Genomic DNA, 12,619 nt, shown 5'->3' with positions numbered 1-12,619 from the left:
TAACAGTCATCTTGCCTGAAATCCCGCAAGGAAGAAGAACGAGTCCATGAAGAAGACGAACGGACGTAGTCGAACGAATCCTCACAATCGCAACATTACTGGAACTAAGAAGCAACACCGGAAAGAAACAAACAACATGGTAAATGCACAAGCATAAACATGGCATGATGCACAATCAAGTATGATGCATGTCCGGTTTAACGAGGCATGGTATGACAAAGTGCAACAAACAATACTACGAGTTAAATGGAGCTCAATATGCAACGAGTTGCATATTGACAAAACACCATATTCAAGTTATTTAGTTCGCTCTCGTTTAGGTACACAACCATGTTAAATGTTGTTAAACATGGCAAGAGGTGAAACATAAGTAAACTAACTATTTAGGCAAGTTTAAATGAGGCCGGAAATAACAAACAACAATTCTGGAAAATTCCCATATGCATATTTTAGATTCGGTACTGTTCTGCCCTAAACACAATTTTTATTGTTGTTAAACAGGAAAATAAAGTGCACCATGTTAATCTAGGCATTTTTCCACCCCATTTACATATAAAGTTTGTTTAAAACGGAGCTACGGTTATTTAGTTATGAATTAAAGCATTTTAACATGGCATATTAGCAAATTTAAACAAACAACAAGTTAAACATTTTTAACATAGATGAAAGTGGCATATTATTAATCTACACAATTTTCTGAGCATTTTACATATATAAATTATTTACATATGATGCATATTTTGTGAGTTATTAAAAGCATGAACAACAGGGAGTTTTCTGCAAATCTGTAAATCGCTGGATAATTAGACAAATTCACAGATGCTAAAAAAACCCTACGCGGGCCGAAACCACTGGAACAGGCCCAGCAGAAGGAAAAAAAGGGAGGCGCTGGGGCAGCTCACCCATGGGCTGAGGCCCGGCTGGAGGAGAGGCCTGGCAGGCCGGCAGATCTGGTGGGCTGGGGCTTGGCGCGGCTGGCAGCCCACGCAGCTGACCAGCACGGCGGCGGCGCGGTCAACGGCAGCGAGCGCTGCCTCGTTCACCCTCCAACGCAGAAGAAGACCGGCGGCAGGAGGTCCTCTCGGCGACGGCGACGGGCGTGGAGGTCGGGAATGGACGCGGGGGAGGGAGCAGAGGACGGATCCGGCAGCAGCTCGTCGGGTCAAGACGGTTCCTGGCGACGGCGGCGCTCCTGCAAGGGGAGAGAGAGATCTAAGAGAGAGAGAGAGATACCAGAGGGAGAGACGGGAGAGAGAGGGAGGCGGCGACCTGGTTGCTCGCCGGCGACGAGGCTGCGAGGTGGCGGGGTCGGGTGTTCCTGCTCCGGCGAGGCCCCTGGTGGCCGGAGCGCAAGGACGAGGGGACGACGAGGGGAAGCGGGCGAGGGGTCAGGGGCGCACGGGGTTGGGCCCGGGCGCGGCCCGGGGCGGTCTCCCCGTGGGCTTCGCGGGCCGCGGCGGTGGATGCTGGTTGGGGCGACGTGGCGCGTCCGGGTTGGCCGCGGGCGCGTCTGGGCGGCGAGCTGGCGGCGCGGGAGGAGGCCAAGTGGCGGCGACAAGTGGCTGGCTGTGGCTGGCGGCGGTCGCTTTGAGGTGGGAGGAGGCTAGGGGTAGGGGAAGGCTAGGGTAGCCCAATTTGGAAGGAGGGGTGTTTATATAGGGTAAGGCTAGGGTTAGGGGGATTTAGGAGGGGTTTCGGAGCCTCCGATGACGATCCAACGACACCGGTCAGAGGGGGGGTTTAAGCCGGGTTAGATGGGCTGTGCAGAGGGGGGTTGGGTTGAGAAGAGAGAAGAGAAGGCAGCCCGGCAACAGTTTTCGGAGACCGAAAACGTCCGACGAAGGTACCAGCAACGGTGCCGCTATATATTTAACGGATGGGCTATCAAATGGACTCCGAATGCGACGAAACTTGGCAGGCGGCATGTCTACACTATAATAAGACCGCACGACAAGTTGCAACCCATTCCGAGAACATTTTTATGCCGCTTATAAAATAATATTTCGGAGGTGCCGCGGGCGCGTGTGAGAGTGTCGGGGCTTGGAATGGACAACGAAGAGAACCGACGAAACCCGAACGGATGCAAGTTTTATGAAAATGATGCCGATGCAATGAGAATGATGACATGATACGAGATGCATAACAAGAACAAAATGCAAAACAAACGACAAAAACCCAACCACGAAGGAAATATTATATAGCATCTCCGAAAAAGGCAAGAGTCGGAGTTACGAATATGAAATGTTGTATCCGGGGCGTTACAATTTGCTTAAGTGGAAAAATTGTCTCTCCGTGCTCATGTCTTGCGTGCAGTAATAATCCCAGGATTAACCTGAGACGAGTCGGAATAGTACTAAGCCGTAAGAATAATTACGAAAGCAGTACACTTTATGCAGCGTGACATGCCGGGGCAGTCGGACCCGGACCGGCGATTACGCAGACGTAATCGTGTCTTCACTATATAATGCGGCGCCCTCTCTAATCGATCAGCAACGAATCATCCAAGATAGCAGCAGCTAATCCCGCATCTCGATCTTTCGCGACGTCCACTTACCATACCATACATACGTACGTGCGGGGATCGATCGATGGTGAGAGATCAGAAGGCCATGGCGTCGCCGCCGGCCGCGCTCCCGGAGGACGTCGCGCTGGAGATCCTCGCGCGTGTGCCGGACGCCGCGGGCCTCTTCCGCTGCGCCGCGGCGTGCAGGCGCTGGAGGACGCTGGTGGCCGACCCGTCCTTCCTCCGCCGCCGCTGGCCGGACGGCACGCGCCACCCCTCCTCGCTCCTCGGCTTCTTCGGCCAGGAGTGGTGCCGCCGCCCCGGCGGAGAGGGTCACGGGGACGTCCCTGATTCGCCGGGCTTCGTCCGCGCGCCGGGGTCGGTCCTCGGGTCCGAACGCCCCTTCCTGGGCTCCTTCGTGCCCGGCGCCGCCGGCATCTTCGACCGCGCGGTGCCGCTCGCCTCGCACCGCGGCCTCCTCCTCGTGCGCTTCGTCCCAGCCGGCGGCGCGGGCGCGGGCGCGGAGCCGGGCGTCGACGTGGACCACCTGGCCGTGTGCAACCTGCACTCCGGCGCGTGCGACGTGCTCCCGCCGCTCGAGCGCGGCTGGTTCTTCGACTACGCCGACGCGAGCGCGTACGCCGTCGTGAACCAGGGGCCCACGTCCTTCAAGGTGCTGATCGTCGGCTACAACAACGAGGGCAGCCACCAGTACGACCTCCGGACGTTCTCGTCCGGCGGCGAGCCGAGCTGGAGCGCGCCCAGCAAGCTCTTCAGCCCGATGGAGCACGGCATCTTCGGGCCGTTGAAGCAGCGCGGCGCCGTGGTGCGCCACGGGACGGTGCACTGGCTCATCTGGGACCTGGTGGACTTCCATGCCATCGACGTGGACGCCGTGACCGGCCGCGTGTCCCTGCAGAAGCTCCCGGCCCCGAGGCCGCGCGACATGGAATACCACCTCTACGACACGCCACGGATAAGCGTCGCGGCCGACGAGACGGCGCTATCGTCGCTCTGCCTTTTCAGGGAGCCCCTCCGAGTAGAGACCTGGACGAGGGGGGACGGCGGCGAGGAGTGTGGCCGAGACTGGTGCCGAGCTGGGGTGGTGGAGCTGCGACCACCCGGGCAGAAGCAAATCGACATGCCGGTGTGCATGTGCTTGGGGGAGAGGAGCGGCACGTTGCTGATCAAGGACCTTCACCGCTGCATGTACATCGCCGATCTGGAAAGCGGCGCAATGGAGGAGACGACCGACAAGCAGTTTTGCCGTGGTCTCGACGGCTGCAAGACGGCGTTCCCAGTGGAGATCGATTGGCCCGCCTTCTTCACGTGTCGCCTTGGTGGAAAGTCAGATGTTTAATTTGGGGACAAATGCGCCAAACTTTGAAGCTTACAATAATGCTTCCGGCTTCTTTTTTGAGGACGTCGCGTTGCCATTTATCTTGCATATATGTTTGAGGAGGTTCGTGCCAAAAATTCACTAGAAATCGTTGTAATGAATCCCTTTCATATACTTAGTTTAATACACTATATGGAAGTGTATGTCAGCACACCAAATGAACAGTGTGCATTGTTTGTTTTTCAAAACTTCCTCTCCCATTCCACACACATATTCAAGTTAAATACACTGCTACACGGAGTAGTTTGCGTTGTGGACCACGGTAAATGAGTAGTGGATATGTATTAAAGTAAAAAAAAAGTGCAATGGTGCTATATCCATACATACTTCATGTGATTTCCACGTTTGAATCTATTTAAATTTTTCAAACCAATTTTCCTCCCGTCTATAACTAGTTTGCATATTTGTGTTCTTGAGAATTAGGACTTTGAAACATGACCAGTCTAGAATCCTATTTTGACAAGTTTTAATGTTGAATTCTGAAACATGGAGAAACTTGATGATAGAATTTGAAGGAGAAACGTAACATCAACCAAAAATATATGGGAAACGTTTCCCTACGGACGACCGGCCGAGCGCTCGGCCGGTCGCCCGCTCGCTCGCTCACTCTTTGCGGGAACAGGCCAGCACATGCGTTTGGTGGGCCTCGAGCGCTTTCTTTGTCTCTTCCATGCTGCATTTTTTTCTGCTTTTTTTTCCTTTGACCTTGCCGCTTCTTCCTCTCCCCTTACCTCCCCAGTCCCACGCATCTCAAACTGCTCCCCGCTACAACTGTTGAGATTTTTTGCTGGAATCGATGGTAAATTTTGCTGGAATCATCGTTGATTTTTTGCTGCATGGGTGCTACAACCAATTCTGTGCAACCCACAAAGCTGCAACCGGCACCTCAAAAAGCTACAACCGATCATTGAAAAGTTTCGACCGGAGATGGCGAAAGCTAGGGGCCAGTCAGTGCTAAAACCATTGACAGAAATAGCTTTCACCCGTAGATGAAAAAAGCTTCAACAAGCACTATGAAAAGGAAAAAGCTGCAACCGTTGACGGAAAAACCTTCAACCAGCCGCAGGAAAAAGCTTCAACCGTTGACTGCCATGGATGCAACAGTCGCGATGGATGCGTCCATACATAGCTTCTTCCTCTTTTTTATGGAGTGCTGCAACCGGCCGCGGGAGATGCTACATCCGGTGGCGAGGGATGTTACAACCAACATTATTTTTGTTAGAACCAACAACAGGTTTTGTCACTGATTTTTTTTTGCTGGAACCAGTGTCTTGTTTTGCTACTACCAGTAGCTTCATTTGCTACTACCGGCTACAAACTTTTTGCGACATAATTCGCGAAGATGATGCAACCTCGACGACGGGCGACAACGTTTTTTGCTGCAAACTATGAAGTTTTTTGCTACCACCGGCTACAGGGTTTGTTACCACCATACACAACGGCTGGCCGATGTTTATTTTGTTTTTGCTACAACCACGGCATTTTTTTTGCTGCAACCAGCAACCACAAAAGCTACATCTAGTTAACATTTTTGCTACAATGACGACAGTGGGCGGCAGCGGTAAGCTTTTTTTGCTGGAAGCGATAAACTTTTTTGCTACAATCAGCATCTTTTTTTGTTGGAACTAGCAAGAGCCTCGGGCGGGCACACGGGAGGTACATCACAAGCTGAATGACAAGTGTTGCGGCCCGGCGGCCGACACCACCGGACCTGCAGCCATCTCCCCCGGAGCTGCAACCACAAGTGCATGTTGTTGCATGCATGGAGCTGGCGAGAAATGCCGGCGGTGGCCGGTGGTGACCGATGGCGAGGGCAGCGAGGGCGGCGACCGGTGTTAACCAACGGCGAGAGCGGCGAGAGGTGGCGAGGGCGCCGACCGGTGGTGATCGACGGCGAGGGCGGCAAGCAGTGGTGAACAACGGCGAGGGCGGCGAGCGGCGGCGAGGGCGGCAACCGGTGGTGACCGACGGCGAGGGCGGCAACCGGTGGTGACCGACGGCGAGGGAGGAGAGCGGCGACAAGGCCAGCGAGGGTGGCAACGGGCGGCGGTTCTTCAAGGTTTGCTACTACATCGGTATCCATGGCGAGTCTTGGAGGCGGCGCTGCTTTGTTTTTTTCCTCTGTTGGATGCGCTTTATTAGGAGAAAACGATACAGGATTTGACGGTTAAATATAATCAAATCAAACGGCCGCGCGGTGTCTGGCCGAATCGATTGCGCCGGTGCGCCGGCGCAGAGTAGTCGCCAAAATATATTGACACGGAATAAAACATAATGATATGCTATGGAACATGACAATCCATAGTGAGACGACATGATTGTTTTCCGAAACAAAGATAAAATATGCAAATATATTAGAAATTGGACAATTGGTCAAAAAGATAACACACAACCTTGAAGATCACATGATAAAGTATGAGTAGATGAAGCATTCCATATCATGGTGGGTGGAGCATAGCATCTCAGGTAGTCCTCACAAAAGGTAAAATTTGGTGTGTCTGTGCGATGGGGCGGTGGCCTCGTTGCGAACTGCAGTGGATATCAAAAGGATTTCCTGAGGGTTCCAACTCCAGATCCGGTGGCTGGCTTCGGCGGAGAAATGCAAACTATGGAAGAAGACTTGACGCAGATGAATGGTTGTGCAGTTTTCGCATCTGACTGCTGGGATCGTGAAAACATGGTGGTGACAACACATGAATGGTTTTGATGGTGGTGCTACAAGCACTCGGTCTCGAGCTTCGGGGTGAAAACCTAGGTCTGACTCAAGTTGTCTATACCTGGCAATCGCGATGTTTTTATATTGTCACCTTGATGAAGGCATTGCTCGGACATGCTCGGACCGATTCTTTAGGGTGAAAACTTAGATTCTAACCTTAGGTGGTTGGATCCGGTGACGGCTGTGCTTGAGCATCGCTCCCTTCTTGAAGGCATTGCTGTTGAAGAAACATCTTTGTCCGTGTGGTGCCGTGAGATGGTTGGTGCGGATATGGTCATTCTTTTGTAGTTTGTCAACCGCGGATCAGATTTTTTTTTATTTTGATGCCTCCATATAGCTTTGGTCTGATATGACTTTGCTATTTGATGGCGTGTTTTTGTGTGCGTGTTGTTGTTGACTGTGTGCATCCTAGCTATGCAGAGGCCGAGTGTGGACTCATTATGTTTTGTATCCCCTTGATGCTTCATTTTGAGTCAATAAAGTTCGCCCTTTATCGGAAAAAAAGAGTACAAGAAGATACACAAAATGAATACATATTATGGTGCACGAATCTCCAATGCGATCAATGGCTCATTTATTCCCGGGATATCCAATGCATGATAGAATTATATTTCTCTATGTTTAGCTCACTACATACCAACTTTTGCTGAGCTTCAGCTTATTTGTAAGCTTAATTTCTGAAATAAGGGCATTTCTAACTGATCCCCTATAACCGGTTAGTGGAGTCTATTTAGCTTTTTACTCCACTAACTCGCACCTAGCCGATCCCCAATCCAGCCTAACGGAGTAAATTTTACTCCTCTTCCTAAAAATTCCCCTATTTATATTGATTCTCTCCTCCGCCGAGTAAAACGCCGCGGCTCTCCTCAGCTGCCTCTCCCTCCCCTCCCGCGCCGCATCTTAGCCCCCGTCGCCCCTCCTACCCCTTCCCCTCCCTGTCGGCACCGGCCCGCCGCAGGGGAAGCCTTGGAGGCCTCCGCCGCTATCAGACACTACCACCTCATCCCGTTGCTGGCCAAAAATCGAGGGGATCTATGGTTGTTGTCGCCGCTGCCGGATTTGGCGTTTCCGGCTGGCGGCGGCTGCGCCTTGCCATGGATTAGCCGGGAAGAGGCCCACACAGCCACGGCAAAGCCTCCGCGCCGCATGCAGCTACCAACTCTTCCTCTAGCCACTCTGATTGCTCCCGTCGGCGGTTCGCCGGCTCGTAGTTGTCGGTCATACAATGCGATGACTGCACACAGCAAGTGGTGCGCCGAGTTTCTACCAGGCCGCAACATTCCGGATGGGTGTTCTTCAAATGCACAAATGATGGGGTATGTGCTTGTTTTGATTCGGTTTGTCACCAGATTCGGTTCAATTTCGGTAGCTCATTGATGCTCATCAATGTGTCTAGGATGATGGATGCTCGTTTTAGTATTGGGAAGAAGCATACATCGAACTATTGATAGCACAAAAATTAATAAATGGCGTGCACTTGTTGCTAGAATTGAGGCTAAAGATGAGACTAGATGTGAGATTAGAGAAGAAATTAGAGGGGAAGCAACGTCTACTTCTTTAGAATCAAAGAAGAAGAATGAAGTATGCAAGATCGAGAATCTGCAGATCAACAATGAAGGCATCAAAAAGATACTAATCCAACTAGTGGGAGCAGTTAGGAAAATTGGGTATCTTCTAAAATGTCCAATTGTGATTCTTGTTTTCTTTGCTCTTTGCAAAGAGTTGGTGAATTATTATGTAATCCAGTGTCGTTGAATGAAATAAAGAAGCAAAGAAATGTGTTTTGTTGGCCGAAATTGAAATGCAAATGAATTTTTTTCACTCCGCTAAGTTTAGGGGATCGGCTAGGTCCGGCCAAAACTTTGTGGGGTATATATACTCCACTAAGCCGTTTACTCCATTAACTTATTGGGGATTGGTTAGAGTTTTCCTAAGCTTGAGCGAGAGGAAGCCTAGGAGACTTTTTCATATTCTTTCCAACTTACAAATTTGAGGTTCTTATGTAATCAGTGTGAAGTCTGTGTAATGGTCCTAGACTTCAGTTGTGTTATGTCCCAAATTGAAATGACAACACAATTAGTACCCACTATTAAGCTACTTATTTAGATGATATTTGTTGATGGAAATTATGGGCAGAGAACCCCATCCCTTGCGCATGGTCATCTTTTTGCCGTTTACCGACCTTTGTGTGACTAAGATTTGCTGGCAACTTTATAACTTAGAAATACAAAGTTTGGTTATTTTAAATGTTTTGTAGGCTTAGCCGTCAACTCCATGCTGGTATATTTTGAAAACATCTTTTTTCTGACTCCTTTGACCAAGGAAGCAACATCTAAGTTGCAACCCTTTTTGCTAACAAGTTATCACGTGGAACTTCAGCACCAATACAATGTCAATGCCATTAGTCATCAGTGGTAGTTTCCAAGATCAAGAAAAGTCAATGAAACTTACCATTGTGTGGTATAGTGTTAAATATCTTGCTGACAATAGCAAGTCGGTTCTTTGCAAAAAAAAAAAAGAGACAATATCAAGTCGGTTAACCATAACCCAGTGCTATGTATAATCTATAAACCGGCCACACAAGCCTAGGTGTATGTCAGGCTTGGCAACCCACAAGTAGTACCACTGGCCTAGCTATGGGGTGTACACTCTATATGGAACATAAGGAAACATTAAGGGATATGTAAGAAAGTGACCATGAGTTCTACTTGCATCATGTCTGGATTCCCGCACATAGACGATGAAGGCATCAACATGGTAAGGAAGCTCATCACCATTGCAAAGTATCTAAAGATGTAAAGGACCCCTCATGAAGGACCACGCAACCCAGAGCCTACAGCGCATATCGATTAGCATGGATCATCGAGTTGTCTAGGAACTCTCTGCGCCCCCCTTTGTAATACATATTTGACACTTTTCCTCGTATAGTATGAACTGAGTCCGTAGTAGGGCTTACCCGCGCAAGGCGGTCCGAACCTGAGTAAATCGTGCCCTAGATTCCTTAGTGATGTTCCCGCATCTACAAATCACGTGTTGTCGTGCCGCTAATTGCAAGGTATCGACCCCGACAACCGGCGCCAACTTTTTTTTGAGGGGTGACAACCGACGCCAACTACATGGGTGGACGCACATACAACCTAGTGGAGGTGAATGCCTCCATTTGTTTTCAAAGCCCACTTATATTGGCCCAGAGTTGCCTACGCCAAGCCCATGGTATTTGCGACATAACTAGGCCTCACAAACTGTGAGACTGTAGCTAGCGTCGCCTCAAGCGATCGACGAAATCGGTCATCTCAATAAGTGCGATACCAGCAGTTTAAGCTTATGAGGACGGATCGTTTCGTATTTACTTTACTAATTTGTTTTTCAAATTATTTATTTACTTTTTCATTTTTCAAAATACATGTTGACTTTTGGTGACACGGTTGAACATTGTTAATATATAGGTCAAAAAAAAATTAGATACACATTGAATTTTTTAAATACAAGTTGAGCATTTGTAAAATGTACGTTAAACACTTTTAGAAACATGAGAAACATTTTCTACACACACAAATATTTTCTAAATTTGCACGAACAAATTTTTATATGTCTGTATACATTTTTATAAAATGTGGAAACATGTTTTAGAATGGCTGAACATTATCTAAACGCCATGAACAATTTTTGGAATAGTACAAAGATTTTCTACAAACTAAATAAACAAATGTTTATATTTTTATGGATTAAAAAATCATGAACACATTTTAAATGCCGTGATTTACTTTGGAATTTAAAACAGTTTTATAAACTACATTAACATTTTATTTATTTTCTTGAAGATCTTCTAAAATGTCATGAACAGAATTTCAACTGTTGAACAGTTTTTAAATATCACAATCATTTTCAATGGCACATACATTTTTTTAAATGCTTGAACAATTTTTTTTTGCACTTCACAAACATGATTTATATGCATGATAAAGAATTTTAGAATTCTAAGTAAAATATTTTTCTTCAAAAGAAGAATAAATGTAAGAAAAACATGAACGAATTAAAGAAATGAATGCAACAAAGGAACTAACTATTACTAAGCCGGCTCACAGACCCTCCTGAAATAAGGACATTTGCACATACATTTTTTCACCAAGACATTTTTTGAATCCTCAATTTTTTGTAAAAATCATGAACAATTTTTTAGATCGAGGACGCATTTGCTAGTTTCCCATTACGCCGTTTGTGGAAACTATGAGATCAGGTGCGACTATGTCTTGCGTCACCGGTTACGGGACCTCCTATAGGCCGCTTGCTGCGGCAAAGTGCCGACACATCGCACAGGAGCGGCTAGCGTGGGCCGGCCCATTTACAGTGGCACGCGGCAGCAGGTTCCCGAGATGAAATATCGCGAAAAAGAAAATAGTGCTATCGCTGTTACTCGAACACGTGACTTCGAGTTATTGGCCTGCCAAGCAAACCACTGCGACCTAATCATTCCCATGTTCAATTTGGCAGCGCGAAAATTAAAGACGTATATAACGAAAACAAGACTTGAACATTAATTCGCGAAAAATCCCAAAAACTACAGTCCATTTATTGGGTCGTGACGACAACCTCCTACAACAGAATTTTTCGAAATTATGAATATTTTCTTCAAAATAAAAACATTTTCCGAATTTTCATACAAACTTTTGTAAAACAGGAACATTTTGATGATGTGAACCAATTTGAAAAGGGGGAACATTTCTTGAATTTGTGAAAAAAATGTTTAAAATTTTAAAACTTCCAGAACATTATTTGAATTTGTGAACAAGATTGAAAAACATGAACTATTATTGAATTTGTGAACAAATTTGGAAAGCTGGAACATTTTCTTAATTCCCAAACATTTTTTTGAATCTTGAGAACAAATTTTGACACAGAGAAGAATTTTGAAAAATATTGAACAAACTTGGAATCACAAACAATTTTTTAAAGCACAAACATTTTTTGAATCTTGAGAACATATTTTCAAACATAGAACAATTTTTAAAAATCCCGATCAAATTTGAAACATGAACATTTTTTGAATACATGAATAAAATTTGGAAACAAGAACAATTTTTGAAAACATGAACATTTTTTAAATCCCGTTATTTGAATAGTTCCAAAAAATGAAAAAAAACATTCCGAACAATTTTTAGGAAATGAGAACAATTTTTGAAATAACCGAACATTGTTTTGAAAATGCGAACATTATTTGCATTTATGAACAATTTTTGAAAGCACGACAATTTTTACAAAATTGAAAATATTTTAAAAGTACGAACATTTTTTTCAGTTTCTGAACAAAATTTGAAAACTGATTTGTTTTAGAAAAATGGACTTGAAATGTAAAGGAATCGAAAAAAAGAAATAGAAAAGGAAAAGAAAAGAAATAAAAAAGAGAAAAAAAGAAACAGAAAAATTGACAAAAAAAACGGTTCAAGGAACCTTCTAGAAATTTCCCCAAACCAGAAAAATCCGGCTGAGAAACTCTAGAAGGTTCCCAAAATCGGAAAGTGTAACGGGCCTTCCCAGGTAAGCGCTTCGAGCGGCAAATAGGGAATTCCACCGGTAACAGAGGCAGCTCTGGCATTAGAAAGCTCGCTAATGGGCTAGTCAACTAGCACAAGCAACCAGGGTCCGGCCTAAAATGGCCCAGCCCAGGACGGGGAGGTCACTGCCTCGTTTATTTCTGTTTGTTTTTTCGCTTTTGTTTTTTCCTTTTTTGCTTTCATTTGTTGCTCTTGTTTATGCTACCAATTATTCTAAATATATTAAAAAAATACTTTACATCAATTTGGAAAAATGTTAATCATGCATTTAAAAAAATGTTAAATGTTTAAAAACTTATTATTTCTAATGTATACAAAGTTTTTACAACGTTTATGAAAGAATCTGAGATAATAAAAAATTAAGTATTCAAAAATGTTAGTCATGTATTTGGAAAATATTAATGTGATATAAATTTTTCCTGATATTACGAAAAATGCATTGTCTGAAA

General features: G+C 46.1%; 1 protein-coding gene across 1 annotated transcript; it reads left to right on the top strand.

Annotated features, from left to right (window-relative positions):
* The first annotated feature begins 2,502 nt into the window (after positions 1-2,502).
* LOC123066300 (uncharacterized) lies at positions 2,503-4,224 on the top strand. Its single transcript, XM_044489406.1, has one exon. The coding sequence runs from the start codon at positions 2,589-2,591 to the stop codon at positions 3,861-3,863; it is 1,275 nt and encodes a 424-aa protein (XP_044345341.1). The 5' UTR covers positions 2,503-2,588; the 3' UTR covers positions 3,864-4,224.
* The last annotated feature ends 8,395 nt before the right edge of the window (positions 4,225-12,619 follow it).

The sequence above is a fragment of the Triticum aestivum genome, chromosome 3B (assembly GCF_018294505.1).
Source record: "Triticum aestivum cultivar Chinese Spring chromosome 3B, IWGSC CS RefSeq v2.1, whole genome shotgun sequence".
Classification (NCBI taxonomy): Eukaryota; Viridiplantae; Streptophyta; class Magnoliopsida; order Poales; family Poaceae; genus Triticum; species Triticum aestivum.
The sequence above is the reverse complement of the archived record's forward strand: the minus strand, read 5'-3'. Positions and strand labels throughout refer to the sequence as shown.